General features: G+C 38.0%; 2 protein-coding genes and 1 non-coding gene across 4 annotated transcripts; 2 read left to right on the top strand and 1 right to left on the bottom strand.

Moving 5' to 3' along the window:
• Positions 1-55: 55 nt before the first annotated feature.
• On the top strand, positions 56-128 carry Trnan-auu. The gene has a single exon. It is a non-coding gene; the product is annotated as a tRNA-Asn (tRNA).
• A 1,467-nt stretch (positions 129-1,595) lies between these two features.
• Positions 1,596-6,415, top strand: LOC125238070 (piggyBac transposable element-derived protein 4-like). The gene is made up of 3 exons (XM_048145359.1): positions 1,596-1,602; positions 3,383-3,435; positions 4,144-6,415. Exons 1-3 carry the CDS (start codon positions 1,596-1,598, stop codon positions 5,857-5,859), a joined length of 1,776 nt encoding a protein of 591 aa, XP_048001316.1. The 3' UTR covers positions 5,860-6,415.
• A 1,494-nt stretch (positions 6,416-7,909) lies between these two features.
• Positions 7,910-18,408, bottom strand: LOC125237881 (zinc finger protein 878-like). 2 transcript variants are annotated; one of them, XM_048145113.1, is made up of 15 exons: positions 18,199-18,408; positions 17,757-17,888; positions 16,537-17,019; positions 16,191-16,318; positions 15,521-15,595; positions 13,206-13,338; positions 12,064-12,188; positions 11,438-11,501; positions 10,801-10,823; positions 10,256-10,346; positions 9,744-9,866; positions 9,428-9,538; positions 8,630-8,745; positions 8,245-8,355; positions 7,910-8,119 (listed from the first exon to the last, which is right to left on the bottom strand). In XM_048145113.1, exons 1-15 carry the CDS (start codon positions 18,304-18,306, stop codon positions 7,960-7,962), a joined length of 1,983 nt encoding a protein of 660 aa, XP_048001070.1. In that variant the 5' UTR covers positions 18,307-18,408; the 3' UTR covers positions 7,910-7,959. The 2 variants fall into 2 exon arrangements, with proteins under 2 accessions (XP_048001070.1, XP_048001071.1); XM_048145114.1 differs by lacking the exon at positions 8,245-8,355.
• Positions 18,409-18,779: the final 371 nt, after the last annotated feature.

Here is an 18,779-nt window from a genome sequence, read left to right as displayed (position 1 = left end):
GCCACCAAGACTTCAACCAAGCCAGCGAAATTTTCCACTACTAAGGTTGGTTGAAGTCTTGGTGGCTCAGTTGGCAGAGCGCTGGAATATTGATCCAGAGGCCGTGAGTTCAAGTCTCACCCAAGGCAGACATTTTCCACATTTAAATTTATTCTAAGCCTAGTGGCATCGATTGCAGACGTTTCTGCTAATCAGAAGTTAAAATTTTACGAGAGTTACCCGATTACATGTTTAATTCAAGGCTTGGAACCGGTTTGTTTTTTACCGGTTAAAACCGGTTTATTTCGATTTTACTCCGAACTTTTTAAAGAACGCGAACGTTATGAGAACTTTATTTTAACCGAAATAAACCGGTTTATTCGACGAGCGGCGAGACGCACCTAAATACCTAAGTTCAGCGAGTTTTTTGTTTGGTTAGAACAGTATTACCTATTATGCTGCGGAATAAACCGGTTTATTTTGTTCTAAACCGGTTAATGGAACGAAACCTTTATGAAAGAGTTCTTCTAAAAACCGGTTTAAAAAAAGCGGTTTTTCGAGCGAAAATGTAATTTAAAGGTTTATCCTCAAGTACATGATAACGGTTTGAAAACTTAACCGGTATCCAAGCCCTGGTTTAATTTTTATTGAATTTTCCAACATACAAAAGTTAAGTTTTAAAATCACGGGTTAAAATATTTTCAAGTAATCTTTTCAAGTGCTGTGTTATTATAGTTCGTGGAGGCTTAACACATTTGTTGAAAACCCGACTATCGGGTACTTTAACATTTCATTCCCAGGGCGTACCCGATAGTCGGGATCTTAACATTATTGGTGGCAATGAAAGTGTTAATATAAAATTATATTCAATAACAGTTTACAATAAATTGTAAGTCGTTCAAGGCTTGTAGGGGTATTATTACAATTTAGACTGTTTTATGTAATTAAACGTATCTTATTGTAATTTGTTGTTTTGTTTTATACTTATCTGTGTCGATGTCTAGTCAAAGGTCCCACTTAGTTTCCATAAAAACGCATTTAGCTTGTATTTCTATACTAATAACCTGTCAAAACGTCCTTATAGCGTATAGTGGGACTTTTTACGTGGAAACGACACATTTTTTTATGACTTTGCCACTGGCAAGGATTTTTATCACGTTTTATTTATGGTTAAATAAAAATTGAACTAAGGAGAGTCAAACAGAGCTTATCATAAAAGTTTTGCCTTTTAAAATTCACTTGCATAGTATAAATTAAAGATGGGCCGAATATGGACTTTGCCGAATACGAATATTCGGCCGAACATTCGGTTTCGCTCTTACCGAACCGAACATTCGGCCGAGTATTCGGTTACGCCATATTTTTAAAGCAGATGTTAAGATTAAAACTATTAAACGATTGATAATGGTTACATATCTAACTACAATCTTGTTCTTATGATTTAGTTGATAACTAAAACATAGTTAAAACAACTCTGAACTCTTCTCAACTCTTAAAAACTACGGTTTTTTAACTTTTTTACAATACAATTGTATTTATTTATATTTTGACGCATAGGTAATTATATGTTTTCAGTAGTTCCTTAGAAAGCTACTAAAATAGGAGTTTATCATCAAATGGAACGTAAGATCTTCTTTAGTTATTTATTCGGTAATGCAACTGAATTACTTGGCCGAATACGAACATTGAAAAACTAGCCGAATATGCCGAATACCGAATATTCGGCCCATCTCCACTTCGGCCACTGCCAACTTAGTTTGTTCTGATTCAAATTGTGTACTGTATCACTAGGGCTGTTTTTTTATTATTTTCATAAGAGTGAATGTAAAATTAGCTATCGCATTTCCATATCATACAGGACCTAACATAAAACATCATTATTAAAGTAAGAAAAAGCACGAAGAATTTCGTCCATTGACCCGACCGTTGCTATCTCTGTCGCACGCACGTGCTTTGCTGTTAATTTCTGTAGATCAGGATAACAATATGTGCCATTCTTTAGAAAAAATCACATTGTCGCTTAAGCATAAGGTAGCTCTAATATGTAACTCGTCTAGAAATTTCGTCCTTATGGTAAATGACAATGTAACATTTTAATAATAAAACTACTGTGAGACACTGATATATTAAACACGTAAAATCGGATAACTCGTAAAATTGTCGAAGATAGCTCGACATGTTTCGCTCCGTAACGAGGAGCATTTTCATTGAGCAAACGCGATGAAAATGCTCCTCGTTACGGAGCGAAACATGTCGAGCGACCTTCGACAATTTTACTTGAGTTACCCGATTTTACATGTTTAATGTTGCACAAATTGCTTGAGAATGTCACATACAAGTTAGCTAAATGTATAGTATGAATTTTCTGACATGATTTTTTGGCTTTTGCCGTAATCTGTTAAACAAAAGCCTTTGTTTCTATTATTCACGGCGGCTAGCTCCCGTTTGAACGACACGCGCTAAAGTCTCAGTGTAGTTAAAAAGCAACTATCGTGATAGTAATAAGGTTCAAATCCGTAAAACGCCATTTCGTAAAAAGTCATCTTCGAAAAAAGTTACCTGTATACTGCGGACTGTTTCATAAATTTGAACCTTATTGCTATCATGATAGTTGCTTTTTAACTACACTGAGACTTCAGCGCGTGCCGTTTAAACGGGAGCTTGCCGCCATGAATAATAGAAACAAAGGCCTTTGTTTAACTGTTTACGGCAAAAACTAAAAAACCATCTCAGAAAATTCATACTATACGCGTTCTAGATTCCTACCTACCATGGTAAATTAGTATCTATTTTGATAGCCCGACGGAAAACTTTCACTGTCTGTGCTATCAAAATCGCTGCTAACTTAGTTTGGTATAACTCTATCATAGATATTCAAACAGACGGGCCAATGACCGAATTTCTTCGTACCTTCCTTATTTTATGAAAAAAGTTTTTCATAAGAGCATTTTCAGAATTTGGGACCCCCCAATTAGCGTAAGTCGTTAACAAAGATTTACTCACTGTCAGTTTTGTGACGATAATTAAGCATTTAATTTCTATAAAATATTGTTTTTGTGTTAATTACATAAACTTTAAGCAATAATCTACATTCAGAATGTGAAAAAAGTATATTTTTAGACTAATTTTAGGCTTAATTGTCGTCACAAAACTGACAGCGAGTTAATTTTTGTTAACAATTTATGCTAATTGGGTGTCCCAAATTCTGAAAATGCCCATAATATTGAAGTCCTAATATAAAGTCTTAAAAATCGGTCCAAAAGAAAATTGCAAAAAAAACCTGCAATTGTAGCAAATGTGTTAAGCTAATGTTACATTGACATCATTTTGCGTCGCAATTTGAAGTCAAAACGAACTGCCTTAACTTTTTGCAATGATTGTAAGAACTTTTTGCAATTTTCAGATGACGAGAGCGGGGTTTCGAACGAGGGTGAATTGAGTGACGACAGGAATAAGGTAAATATTGATATTTATTTCGAATTTGGTTGACGTTTCGTCTTTGAAGATGCCTTAGGATATTTGGGCCATTTTTTTCAAAGTTGTCCACCCCACTTTTTTGTAACATGGGTATTTTTTACGCGATTCATACTCAGAATCGCGAGGTCTTTCGATCCTGATAGGAGAAAAAAAATTCCCAAGATTTCCATACATTTTTTCTAACCTTCCATTCCGTTACCGCCATACAAAATGTATGAAAAAATGGTAACGGAATGGGAAAAAACCTTGGGACACTTTTTTCTCCTAATAGAATTAAAAGAGCTCGCTATTCTGAGTGGAAAACATATAAAAATTTCTAAATAAAAAAAAGTGGGGTGGACGACTTTGAAAAAAATGGCCCATTTACGTTTTTTAAGTGGAGAAACTATGCATGTACTTTATTGTTCATATCGAAAACCATGACATTTTCATTAGTCAAATTCGCATAATGTGATAATTAATGAGATGTCCTGTCACCCCTTTCGTTTTGGCGTTGGTTTTAGGAACATCCTATATGTTTTTCCACTTTAAAAGTAAACGTTGAAATATGCGGTCCGGATGAAATAATAGAGACGATTCTTACTGCAAATTAGAAAAAATTGCTGACATATAAGCCTTGATAATTACTTATATTATTTGCATGTACCTACTCTAGATGATTATTATTGTGTTTCAATATTTTTCCAGAAAACTAAAAGACCCAAAGACCCCAACGTGATATCCGTAGACTCAGGCAGCGAGGCAGACGACGAAGATTTCATACGTTCCCTTCTATCCGTACAATACCAGGCAAATTTCAAACTGGAACCCGCTCCTGAAGAAACTTTTGACACCTACGACTGTATAAACCAAAACTTTTACTGGTCACAAGACTTTACCACGTTCTCCGGAAGACAGGAAACTTATACCTTCGTTCCTGGCTCCAAAATAAGTACCCAATCTCCATATGAGTTATTCACATCGATATGGGACAGGAATATTATGCAGAAAATCGCTGATGAAACTAATAAGTACGCTTGGCAAACTATCACGCCTAAATGTAAGACTGAAGGAGGGATTCCAAACACTTCGAGATTGTCGCGATGGAAAGACACTACAGTTGAGGAGCTGTATTTATTCTTTGCTGTTCTGATTTTCATGCCGTTTTGTCATAGAGAGAAGTTAGCTGATTACTGGTCAACTGGCAGATTAGAGATGTCTAACTTCAGGTCGCTTATGAGTCGAAATAGATTTCAGTTGTTACTAAGATTCTTACATTTTGTCGATAACGATACGCTTCTAGTTTCAAAAGTGACTGGAAATGAGAAAAAAATAGCGAAAATTAAACCTATTATAGATTATTTAAATATGAAGTTTAACAATCTTTACGTGCCTGGACAGTACTTGAGTTTGAATGAATCTTATCCCTTATGGAAAGGACAGTTCAATTTGGAGAGAAGTATTAAGAATCGAGAACAGTTCGGGTTTAAATCGCATGAGCTTTACGAAGCTAGGACAGGTTATTTATTAAAGTTCCTTATAGATACTGGTAGAGTGAATGATGAGAGAGCGCACGCGAAAACTACCCTTAAACTCATGCAGCAATACTTAGACAGAGGGCTAACTGTAGCTATGGATGTCACTTACACACAAGTACCTTTAACGCGCTACTTAAAAACTAGAAGAACTGACGTCATAGGCTTGATAAATAAAGAGAGGCCTCTCATCCCAGAAGTAATTAAAAATATAGACGATAAAAGATTACAAAAAGGAGAACTACTCTCCTGGCAAAGCGGAGATATCTCCATCATATCCTGGAAAGACGCTGAACTAACCTCTATAGTGTCTACGTACCACAAACCAGATATGGTATTAGTCGCGCAGAATAGCTTAAGCCATATGCTACCTAGAATACCTTTAGCTCTCCATGATTATAACAAATGTAATGTCGATAATAAAAAGATGTCTTACACTATGGAGCGAAAGAGAGGACTCAAATGGTACATTAAGATTTTCCGCAGATTATTAAACTCCAGCATTCTAAACGCGTATGTTCTTTACCAGTCTAACTGTACTTCTAAGCCTATAAGCCATAGGAATTTTCGCTACGATCTAGCTGAAAACTTAGCAGTCCGTTATGGGATTACTAAAGTGACTACCCAGCCAGTTTCAAGAAGTAACGAAATTCGTTTAGATGGTAAGAACGATCACTACCCGACGCACACAGAAATGCCGACAGGTAAAAACAGGAGGAGCCGGCGACGATGCCACCGTTGCCAAGCTCTTGGGCGTCGCAGCCAAGTGACTATCATGTGCTCCAAGTGCCAAGTGGGTCTGTGTGTCGGACAGTGTTGGAAGGAGTATCATACGCTTAAGCGCTTGAATAAAGATAAGCCTAAGAAAAAGGGGAAACTTCGCAGATAAGTGGCTTTATATTTAAAATGCTCACTACCCGGCAAAAAATGGCGCCGCGTGTATGACTTAGAACCCGCTCAGCGGGCTCTCCGGCATTTGAGCAAAGTTCACGAGTGCCCGCTAGGCGGGTTCTTGGTGTCGAACGTATTGAAATGTAAACCCTTTAGCCACAAAGACCTGTAGCGTGGTCTCAGGTGTGTCATCTTCGTGCATGCTGACAAGGTTAACAGTGTTCACTACTAGACAAAGAATGGCGCACTACGTCAGAAAACCAGCGGGATCTCCGGCACCTGAGCAAAGTTTACGAGTGCCCACAAGGCGGGTTCTTTGTTGCGAACATGTTAAGGATAACGCCGACGTGTCGTTTAAAGGGTTAATGACATAATGAATCATCTCCACTTAAAAAATCACGTCAATTCGTCGCTCCGTTTTGCCGTGAAAGACGGACAAACAGACACACACACATTCCCATTTATAATATTAGTACCTATAGATTAAAAAAAAATCGTTAGAATCTAATTATGTAGATACGTATACATTCCAAATAAATAAGTCTATCGTATAATACTTTTATTTCAGATTATTTACCCCAATAAAATATTTTCGTGGCGAGTGACAAACTTCATATTTTTCTGTCACACTTATTAAATAGGAATTGGGTTTAAAAATAACTACTGTCCATTTTTATTATAATTATCAAATGCTTTATTTTGTGCATGGTATACAATACTTTATTACGTGGGTGTTTTTCAAAATAAATCTCGAGTATCGAATTTCACCAGATCTGGACGTGTTTGGGCTCATTCTTCTCAGAATCATGAGCTGATTCGATCCCGACGATAAAATGTCCCAAAATTTTCATACAAAATTCGAGTTTCCAATAGGTCACGCTCGTAGTAAGTTCATACGAAAATCGTGACGTAAAGGAAAAAAAATGCCCCATTTTGCCCCCAGGATCGAATCAGCTCGTGATTTTGCGAAGAATGAGCCCAAACACGTCCAAGTGCCGCAGCCGAATGGCATTTTTGCGACGCGAAACGAAAACGAAACGCCGCGAAAGGTAATCTGGGTGGCTAGCCGAATGGCACAATCGCTCACGAAACGCTCACGAAACGAAGCGCTAGTAGATATCTATCTCTATCGCGCTTGCGTATTGGCGCGACAGAGCCAGCGGCGTATCGCTTTCGTTTGGCGTCGGAGAAATGCCATTCGGCTACGGGGCCTGGCTCTGTCGCGCCAATACGCAAGTGCGATAGAGATAGATATCTAGAAGAGTTTCGTTTTCAACAGACAGACACGTCAAACGTGTAACACCTCGTCGTTTTTGCGTCGGGGGTTAAAAGTAAAAATAAATTAAAATTGCATATTTGGATTCACACTATAGAACTACTTATAGAAATGTCATTTTTTTTTTATATATATATATACTACGTCGGTGGCAAACAAGCATACGGCCCGCCTGATGTAAAGCGGTCACCGTAACCTATGGACGCCTGCAACTCAGACAGTGTCACATGCACGTTGCCACCCCATTAGAAACTTGTACATTCCCTTGTAATAATTTTGGCCAGCTTTTTTTAGTGAAATACCCCTATGGGGGCGCTCCTTGTCTCTAGTGCAGCGTGAGGTAGGTGAGGGGCTCCGCGGGGCAAGCGGCTGGCGGCGGCGGCAGGCCCACGGTCTCCGGTGACGGAGACTCATCTACCGTCTCTGTCATTATTCAAATCGATGCAAAGTTAGTCTGGTTCCAGATTTTTTTTAATCGATGCAAAATAAGTTTGGTTCCAGATTTTTTTTAATCGATGCAAAGTCTTTCACAATCGATGCCAAGTTAGTCTGGTTCTAGATTCTTCTACAATCGACGCAAAGTTAGTCTGGTTCTAGATACCTTTAAAATCGATGCAAAGTTAGTCTGGTTTCTAGATTCTTTTAAATCGATGCAAAGTTAGTCTGGTTCTAGAGTATCTTTGAAATCAATGCAAAGTTAGTCTGATTGTGTTATTATTCAAATCGATGCAAAGTTAATCTGGTTCTAGAGTCTCTTTGAAAACGACACAAATAGTTTTAATTTCACTTTATTTGAAATCAGTGCAGAGTTAGCCTAGTCGTCTAGTGCAGTGTGAGGTAGGTGAGGGGCTCCGCCGCCGGCTCCGCGGGGCAAGCGGCTGGCGGCGGCAGGGTATCCGGGACGGTCTCCGGTGACGGCAGACTTGACGACTCTAGGTCTACCGTCTCTGCGACTACTTCTTGCTTCTTCTTTCGTCTGTTTCTGTAGACAACATGAGACAATGAAAAATGAGTCGGCATAAAATTATATTTAACATTATTATACGTGGCAAATGCGATGAAAAACAGTAGTGAGAGTTGGCCTGCGTTTAGTGAGAAGTGACTCACCTCATCGGGTAGGGCTGCATGAGGTGAATAAAGGTATATGTCTGTAGATTTGTCTGGTATGTAAGATTTGTCTGGCTTGTAGTGAGAAATGATTCACCTCTTCGGGTATGACTGAAAGAGGTGGAAGGTGAGTAAGTAAGTAAGTAAACACTTTATTGTACAGGAAAATAATACAGCACATAATATTTAAAATAAAAAGTTTCAGTACAAAGGCGAGGCGAGGGGGAGGTGTGCGTCTGTATTAGTGAGAATTGTCTCGCGTTTAGTGAGAAGTGACTCACGTCTTCGGTTATGACTGCTTAAGATGAAAAGTTTGTGCCTGTAGTACTGAGAGTCGTCTCAAGTGTAGTGAGAGTTGTCACGCGTCTAGTGAGAAGTGACTCACCTCTTCGGGTATGGTTGCTTGAGGTGGAACGTGCGGTAGTGTAGTTTCATGCTGTTACTCTGCGTGAAGCGTTTGTCGCACAGGTTGCATTGGAAAGGCTTTTCTCCAGTATGAGTCTGTGGAAAAGAGGAAAAAAAAAAACTTAAGAACCTCTAATAGCAAAAATGTGGTTTAGTGATATCTACATCGAGACACAGAGTTTCTTTTAAAGCTTCACCAGAAATATATGACTATTATCTTGTCAAGAGGGCACTGTTATTCTGATGTATGGGGTGACAGATCAGTTTAATGTACACACATTGTTTTAAGTACAAACCTTTTTTGTAATATTTCTTTGTTTATAACGAAAAAAAAAAATGTGGAGAAAATAGTTCTACCAAAGAGGATCGAGTATTATAGAGAGTTACTGTCAAAGTAAAATGTGTAATCACAGTGCATAGACTGCCATCTCTCGACACAAGCTTAAAACTTTTGAACCTCAGTTTTGACAATTTAGCCCACATTGTTAGCTTGATATGTGTTAAAATGTCAAATATTAATATTAGCGCCATCTAGCTGAGCGTTACCCAAAGGTGGAACGCCATCTAGGCCACCGTACCTTTTTCTCTAGGGCTTTGAGGTAAGTTTTTGCGAAAGATTGACGCCCCAGCAAAGTGGATGAGTGTTCGACTTGTGTGTGACTTTAAATGTGTGTACAAAGCGCGAGAACTTAGTGTTATAGTGTAAATTCAATTGTCTACGGCTTGGTATTTACGAGTAAGTGTTATTATGTTATTTCATATAAATAAGTATATTCACCAATAGATGGCGCTTGAGCCCGACGCTGGAATGGAACTGGCGACCGCAGCTCTCGCACGGAAACACGGTGCTCCGAGTGTGCATATTTTGGTGGACCGCCACGCTGCCCGGCTGAAAACAAATAACGTTTAAAAATGAAATAAAAAAAACTGGATAAAAATAGAGAAGCGAAAGTGAGCAAGAATAGAGATAGCGAGCTAATATTTCTTCACATCCTTTCCAACGCCCTCCGTACAAGCACTTACAGGGACTTACATGGCGACCGTGACAGGACTCAATTACTCGAACCTGTAATCTTAGGATATAGTATAGTTACCGCGAGAGAGGCTCCGCAGATTTCACATATGTGTCGCTCGTTATCTGGGTAGAATGACGTACGCGGATGCTGACGTAGGTGGTGCTGCATACACGCTGTTTGTGTCTCGAAGTGTTTGCCGCACTAAAAAAAGTAGATGTTAAGAACATCGGGATGTCATTTTATAAGTTGTGAATACCATAAAACTAAAATACCCTGTACAAAAATACTATAAAAATCAGTTTAATGCTAATGTTTAGTTTATGTTTAATAGTTTAGGGTCTATTAGATTCAAACCTATCGACGCGGAATTTTCGCCGACCAAATATCCCTCGTTAGCAATGTTAGCATGAACATGCGTATTGACGGCCGATGCAGAGCCGAGGTGAACAAACATGTGATATGACTTTATTATTTACTGGCCAAGGTGTGTATACTATTTTTTTGCTAGACGGAGCCGAGAAGCGGTAACCTCATTTAGCGCAACCTGCAATTTGACGCTAACTGGCCGGAGAACAAAAAATGGCATTTACCTGATGGCATGTGGTAGGTTTTCGACGTTTTCTTTTCATTTTTTTCCGCCGTTTTGTGTCGGACGCGGTAATCTGGTCTTCTTCCGGTTCTCTAAAACGTTATTATAACACTATTAGTAAAAGTGATATTAAGAATATGCATTATCATATATCTAAGTTACATAATTTTGGACTCGCCCACTACAATTGTTTGTATATTTTCTTTCTGACTCTTGGAGACGATATACATCTCCAACGAAAAAGGTAGGTAGATAAAGTATATTTATTTTCTCTAGTGTGACAGCAAGAGTCTTTTACAACTCTAAAGTTATTTTAGTTATCTTTTACTTGTATCAGTCTGTATTTTTTTTTATTATGTTTAATTTTTTAGATGTACTTTGGCGTTTAGAGACTCTATACATCTCTAACTTCTCTCATAGTAATTTTGTACTTTAGTTGAATTCATACTATTTAAAAGTGCCTCTGTGGCCTACTTGCTGAATAAATATTTTCGATTTTGATTTTGAATACTACAATTTTACTAAACAGTGAAAAATATTTCATACCCTTTCTTCAATTCTTTCGTTATCTGAAACAAAAAGAAATCAAATATATACATGAAAATATCACATGTAATAATAGTACATTACGATACAAGTGCGGAAAAGAGTAAGTTCGAAAGGGACTCCCTGTGTTTAAAATCGACAGTAGTTATGAATTCCCTCTTCGCACGTGTATCGTACATCGTACGACGTTTTTAGTACATTATGGCTCTTTGAAGTTTCGAGTTTTGGGCCTGACAACAAATGTGAGCGTGCACGAGAAAACGTCCCACTTTGTCGATTGCTATAAAGCCGGTTTGTCAGTTAATTCACATAAAGATACATATCTCGCCTTAATCATAAATTAAATATAACAAGATCATACCATCCCATACATTAAAATGCGACCGCCTAAGACCGCGCTTACACTCAACAAGGCATTTTTTTGTGGCGCCATCTATGTGTGGTGGAGTGTAAGCGCGTTCGTAGGCGGTCGCATTTTAATGTATGGGATGGTATGATCTTGTTATATTTAATTTATGCCTTAATGGTAACCGACAAAGTGTTACTAAGGATATCCTACATTGCGAAATAGTGCAGACAAAAATTCATTATGTACTGAAAAGTCTTGCTATTCGTGAAAAGATCTAACGTGTCTTACTTTAGCGCGAAGTCGTTTGCCGAGGACTTTTCTGGGTATTGCGATCTCGTCTTGCAATTCATGCCTGCAATAAAAAAGTGGTCAAAAGTGTCAAAACATATAAAATCGTATATACATATCTTATATCTTCATAAGAATTATCTTCATGAGAACATGAGTAGGGTTCCGTAGTTTTCCGTATTTTTTTCAAAAACTGTTCAACCCATCAAGTTCAAAATAATTTCATAATCTTCATAAAGTTGTACTTTTGTGATTTTTTTCATATTTTTTTTTACTTTTGGAGCTTTATTTCCGAAAATATTAACAATATCTAAAAATTATTTCCGTAAACCCCTACTCATTTTTAAATACCTATCCAACAATATATCACACGTTAGGGTTGACATAAAAAAATTACTCCCCACTTTACGTGTAGGAGTACCCTAAAAAACATTTTTTTTTCACTTTTTATTTTACTACGTTGTCGGCGTGATTGATACACATATTGATACCAAATTTCAGCTTTCTAGTGCTAACGGTCACTGAGATTATCCGCGGACGGACGGACGGACAGACATGGTGAAACTATAAGGGTTCCTAGTTGACTACGGAACCCTAAAAAGCTCATATTTCTGGTTCACACTTACTCAACGCCTTCAGAGTGCAGTACAGAGTGGAATTTGTGCTCTTCAAATGCCTTCGGTGACTCAAAGCGGATGTCACAGCGCTCACAATACGTCTCCACTTCGGAGTCATCGCCGCTTTCTTCAAACTGTTGGACAAATGAATTGTAGCTTAACACATTTTCAGAATTTGGGTTCCCTTTATCTTGCAGAATATCGATTGTCCTTTTTACCCGAAGGATACTTTTGCATAATTGTACAAATAGCATTAACTGTCATATTGCACATCATTCATTTGGCAGAATTCTGGATAGCAGAATACTAATATTGTCGATTTTAATATAGCAGAATTGTATATAGTATACACTACATTTCATCGAATTAGTAATAGCATACTGCTAATATCGTCGACCTTAATTTTGCAGCATTTTATGTCGCATAATACTCATGTTGCTGACTGTAATTTTATTTTGCACCGAATAGACGGCCCGCCGGATTTATTTTGATATGTTGCCAGAAATGTAGATTAGGTTACAATCCCTATCCAGACAAAATACTAACACGACATTCTTCACGACAATCTTATGTGTCACAGAGTCGGTTTAGGTGCGACGACGAGCGAAGCGGGGAGGAGCGTGTTAGATCGACAGTGAGTAAACCAGGAAACTCTTTTTAATGTAAAAAATAAATAAAACATATTAAGTAACATTATTCTGCGCATCAACATTATGCCAATTTATTATTCTGCCTACGACAATTGTGCGAAATGACAGAATGCCAAGTCAATAGAATGCGACACAATTTTCGACAAAACATTTAATCGATTTTACGACTATTATACAATTTACCATTATGCCATTGTATTACTCTGCTTTAAATAATTCTGCAAAACCGTGACAGGAAATTTATACAAAAAGTCATTCTGCGAAAAGAGAATAGAATAGAATAGAATAGAATAGAAATCGTTTATTCGTGGTAAATTACAATAGGTATTAAAAATACAAACATTTAATTATTAAAACATAATATAAAAATTATCGTTTACCACGAAATGGTCCCGCCTCAGCATAATGCTAACCATACAGTCAGCGTAAAGAGGATTCTGCCAAGCGAAAAGAAATCAAAGTATTCTAAAATTTGTTATGGAAACAATAAAGGTTCCTCACCACATCGTGCTTGTGTTTGAGCTGCGTGTGCTGACGCAGCCCGGCCGCGCTGACAAAGGACGCGCCACACGACGTACAGACGTACGCGCTGCGGTGCGCCGTGCGGAGGTGCGTGTAGTACGTCGAGGCGTGTCTGGAAAGGCCTTTAGTTAAGTCATCAAGCTTTTTTTAAATATTTCCCTACTAGCTTTTGCTCGCGGCTTCGCTCGGGTTAAAAAGAGACAAAAAGTAGCCTATGTCACTCCCCATCCCTATCTCCACTTCAAATATAACGATAGTTCGTCGCTCCGTTTTGCCGTAAAAGACAAACAAACAGACACACACACTTTCCCATTTATAATATTAGTACGGATTAAGGCACTGTGTTCGCAGCCGAATGCACAAACGCTCACGATAATATCTCTTTAGTAGCTATCTATTTCTATCGCTCTTGCGTATTGGCACGACAGAGCCAGACTACATTTCAGCGGCGTTTCGCATCGCAGAAATGCCATTCACTACGGGACCTGGTTCCATCTAAGGCGAGTAAGCGATGACCTATCGGCGATAGAATCGAAGAAAATAAATAAATAAATAAATATTGGTGACACCTTACACAGATCAAATTAGCCCCAAACCACAGTATAATAAAGAGTACTATCCTACAGTATAGCCACTTCCGCTCCCCGCTGAAATTGCCGCCCACCCCCTCACAGTTACCGCCTGTCAAGAACGCGAACAGTCGACCTGTCATATTTCACTCATACAAGCACGGTACGCGTTCACCTACACGAGCTTAGACTGTGTGCTAGGAACGCGCCTCTTTCATATAATTTGATCGCCAGTGTCCGAGGTGTGCCCAAACTAAGCAAAGCTTGAACTATGGGTGCTAAGTGACGATATACATACTTAAATAGATAAATACATACTTATATACATAGGAAACATCTATGACTCAGGAACAAATATCTGTGCTCATCACACAAATAAATGCCCTTACCGGGATTCGAACCCAGGACCGCGGCTCAGCAGGCACGGTCACTCTCCGTCTCCGACTCAGGGTCACTACCGACTGAGCCAGACCGGTCGTCTAAATATTTCCATTGATTTGTGGCTATTTGATACATTACCGTAAATTGACCTTTAGTAGGCTATTGATACTGGATAGGAATAGAGCCCATTGACAACGTTTCAAAATTTTCAATGTCCCTAAATCGAAAACCATTTCGAGATATATGCTTGTAGATCACATAAATCATTTTTTTTAATTTTTTTTTCGCATTTTTAGTATAAAAAATCTTAAAAATAGTTTAAAGGGGAAGTGACGTCAAATAGCTGATTTAGAGCTGCCACTATATCAAAAAATCTTCCAGTTGGAATGTCACTTGAGTTTGACAGTGAAACTTATCACAGTTCGTAGCAAAGATATTAAAAAAACCATGGCTTAGTCTATGATTCGTAGTCATTCACTAGTGGTTGACAGTAACACTTGACAGTCAGACATACCGGACTGTTTAAGCTGACTGTTAAAACTTTTTTTTATTCTTTATTCTTTATTGTATTGCAGTCATGTTCATAATACATTAGGTGTTACACATTAAAGAGGTAGGTACATGACACCCTGTAAGGGTATTCAATATTTCTTAGGTCTAGGTGCATGCATTTTTTACTTAATAAATATAGCTAATTATAGCAATAAGTATATAAAGTTAATTGGAAACATTAGAACAATTTTGAATAAATATTATGGTTATGTCAAGGTTAATTCCAAGGTCAGATATTTTAGGAATGATTTTGTCGTTTTCTTAGGTGTATGAAACAACACATGTGACGTCACGAAGCTGTGTCTTGACGTTTGTAACTTACGCTCTTTCTGCTCGAAGTAGTAATAAGAAGGGAATTTCTCATTAAAATAGCAGTTTTTGGAAAAATAAAAAAATACGTGTATCTTTTAGTATTGAGTTCTTTCAAACCAAACAATAAAAAGTAGTACTCAAAAATATGAAATGTTGTCAAAAATCAAATGCAACGATATGGGCATGAAACGGGGTGCATACGGTCATCAAACGGGATTCAGATGGGCATGGAACGCCGACGACACGTTCAGTGGGCAAGGTTTTTTTTTATGGGATAGGAGGCAAACGAGCAGACAGGTCGCCTGATGGTAAGCGATCACCGCCGCCCATGGACACCCGAAACACCAGAGGTGTTGGAGGTGCGTTGCCGGCCTTTAAGATGGGTGTACGCTCTTTTCTTGAAGATTTGAAGGTCGTATCGGTCCGTAAAATTCTAATACTATACTACTACTAAAAAAATATACTATGTTTTGTAGTTACCTGAATTCTTCTTCACAATGAATACACTTTCTTGTTATTCCACTGTGATATTCTTCGTGCAACAGAGCCGAATTTCTGCGGAAAAAATAATTAAATTAAATTACCAATGCCAATATCACAGATTATTAATAAGTTACTAACGTAACAGATCCTTCTATGCCCGCAAAACGACAAATACATACGCTTCATTTAACTAATACTAATAAGTTACGTAAAACTCAGAAGAATAGTAAGTACGTGCCACGCGACTACACAGGTGGCCGCGTGGCGCCTCTCTTCCACTTGTTACCTCGAGGCAACTGCTAGCGGGGTAGGTACTTAACGCGCGACCGCGAGCGAGTGACGTAGGCCTGCCAATATGTCTCAAATAGGCTAGTTTCCTACTAGTCAAACCAGCTTCTTTTTAAGAACTGTCAAAACGATTTTCTAATATGGAATTCCTATGAAATACTGAGGAGTGACGTCACGGTCAATTCATTTACTTTATATCTTTCTCTTTGACTTATTAAATATAAATTTTGTTTAAATATAACTACTGTCCATATTTTTCTTCTAATTATGTGGTGCTTTATTTCGTGCACTGCATAAAATATTTTATTTTAAGTATAGGAAACTAGCCTATTGTCAATAAACACATGCAACTGCGATATATGTACATATGCCAACTCACTCAAGGTTGCAGACGAAGGGGCACCGTTGGCAGCGGTACTCGGTGAAGTGTTGACGTAGATGTGCTCTCAGGTGGGACTCCCACCTGAAACGCATGCGGCACAGACGGCACGAGAACGGACCCAGTGACTGTAATCAATCAATTTAGTCAATTCAGTTCAAAATAACTTGAATGTTATTCTTAAGGGTCCGTCACACTAATAAATTCATTTGTTATGTATGAAAATGATGAATTTTTGCGAATTTAACTAAAAGTGATATACAGGGTGGTTCCTGATAATGAACTTAACGACGTGTCGAATTTAACGGAAAACAAAAAAAACACGGTGTATATCAAAAAATCTTACCTCACTGTGTCTCAACTGCAGATGTCGACTCAACATTTCCTTCTTAGAAAACCCCTTAAAACAATCCTGACATTTATGACTAGCTTTCAAATACTTCGGTTCCTCGGCCCTTTCTCTGAACTCTTTAACCGCCTCTTCCTCAGTCAAACTACATTTCTTCCAATTACTAGCATCAAGAAATCTTGTGCGTTTCCGACTTTTAGTTTTCCACGCGTCAAGTTCAAAATCTTTGCTCTTTCTTCGCTCATCTATTTTCTTATCCTCTAATTTTATAACTTCATTTTTAATATCTACGAATACTGATGTTGGACTATTTGGGTTTAGTTGAAACTGGGGGCTGGTTGTGACATCTTCTAATCTTTGGCTTTCTGCTTCTTCTGTGACGGTGAACGATTGAACTTGGTCCGTTACAGTCATGATTGCTAATGGTGACTGTAAGTGTCGGGCGTTGCGGTCGATTTTGTAAATTGTTTCATAGGTTATCTGTGAAAACGGTGAAATAAATTACTTATTAAAATAACATTGTCAAACGATTTTTTTTTTAATTTTATGGCCTGGTAAGTAGACAAACTCACATTTGTACATAACAGTTTAAAGAAATAAGCACTTTAATATGAACATTTTGTTACTTGGCCGGAGATGGCTTCAGAGTTCAACCTCCACCACTCAAACAATGGTAGGAATTAATTATAACCACTGTAGGGCCTTTCTGACGTATAATCATGGCCGCGCGATAAATGATACAACATCAGGCCGTCCCTATTGCACTTACAAATAGTGTGATAGGGAGGGCATGATGTTTTATCATTTATTGCGCGACCATGCTTGCCTGCCTGGACTAGACTGGCCAGGCAGAGGAAATGCTGGAAAGAGCTGGAGGAGGCCTTTGCCAACATGCACACTGAAATATGCAATTTCATCTAAAATAACCACAAAATTAAAATTTTGAAAAAACCTCCGACTGCGACATAGTAGACCGATTTTAATGAAACATGGCTAAGAACACTCCTGACTAACTCAGCTTTCAGACAAAAAAAAACGAAATCTTAATTGGTTCATCCGTTCGGGAGCTACAATGCCACAGACACACACACACAGACAGACAGACACGTCAAACTTATAACACCCTGTCGTTTTTGCACCGGGGTTAAAAACAAACTTATCCAAAAGAAGGAGGACAGACAGATAGATTTTTGGCCTTTATTTAGGTTGTAACTTACCGGGCCTCTCCACAAAACTTCTCTAAGAGCTTTTTGTCCGCAATAACATTTCTCCTTGAATTTGTGGAACTTGTGCAGCATTGTAGCGCACTCGTAGCAGAAATAATGTGGTAGACCATCATGCTCATTCACCTGATGAAATCATTGATAAAACATTATAATCTTTTCATTATTTATTTATCATATAGCATGTATTGTTTCTCTACTTTTAAATGTTTAAAAAGACAGACTGCAGATATTCGTTTGAAGTCATTGACAGTCTTAAGATCTGCCAATTCTCCGCTTAATTTGGTGATGGGATATGTACTTAAAGACAATGTGGTATACTGTTTTCATAACCAAAATTGACAAATAAAACAATGGTTTTATCACTCATTGCAAGTGCTATGAATCGAAGGAGAATATTGGAGAAATACAACAAGTATTTTGTATAAATACTTACTTTTAACGCCATAACTTCTTCATAATACGATTTCAGTTGAAATTGATCAAACTTGAACACTTTACACTCTGTTCGTAAGCATATCCTACATATTTTAAGGTCTGCCATATTTAAGCAGGTTAATTATGCATATTATTCACTACGAAAAGTAACAATAATTTAAACGCAATCAATAATATCAATAAAAACATGTAAATCACTTCCACCCAAACAAGCAGTAAACAGACAAAACCGTTTGACGTTTCACTTGACACTTGAGGAGTTTTTTTTATTTTTTCTATGGCTTCGCGCTCCTGGCGCATTTAGCCAGCCGAGTAAAACGGGGAAACCAAAGAGTAGTATAATGGGAAACCCTTGAAAAGTTGACAGTCAACACATAAAGGGATCTTTATAAGGCCGGCAACAGTCTTAAAAATTCATAATCTTAGAAAAGATTTGTATGCAAACTGACAGTTCAAACTGACACTGACAGATCTGTCAGTGTTAGTTTGCTTTGCATACAAATCTTTTCTAAGATTATGAATTTTTAAGACTGTCTGTTGCCGGCCTAACAATCATAACGAATTTATGAATACCAAAGA

Source organism: Leguminivora glycinivorella, chromosome 22 (assembly GCF_023078275.1).
Source record: "Leguminivora glycinivorella isolate SPB_JAAS2020 chromosome 22, LegGlyc_1.1, whole genome shotgun sequence".
Lineage (NCBI taxonomy): Eukaryota > Metazoa > Arthropoda > Insecta > Lepidoptera > Tortricidae > Leguminivora > Leguminivora glycinivorella.
Note: the sequence above shows the minus strand (reverse complement) of the source record. Positions and strands in the feature narration are given on the sequence as shown.

Coding starts and splice junctions, on each gene's coding strand:
- LOC125238070 (XM_048145359.1), top strand. Junction 3,436..4,143: donor TGAGTGACGACAGGAATAAG/GTAAATATTGAT, acceptor ATATTTTTCCAG/AAAACTAAAAGACCCAAAGA.
- LOC125237881 (XM_048145113.1), bottom strand. CDS start 18,306: ATGGCAGACCTTAAAATATGTAGGATATGCTTACGAACAGAGTGTAAA. Junction 16,319..16,536: donor TGCAGTTGAGACACAGTGAG/GTAAGATTTTTT, acceptor GATTGATTACAG/TCACTGGGTCCGTTCTCGTG. Junction 8,120..8,244: donor ATGCAGCCCTACCCGATGAG/GTGAGTCACTTC, acceptor TGTTGTCTACAG/AAACAGACGAAAGAAGAAGC.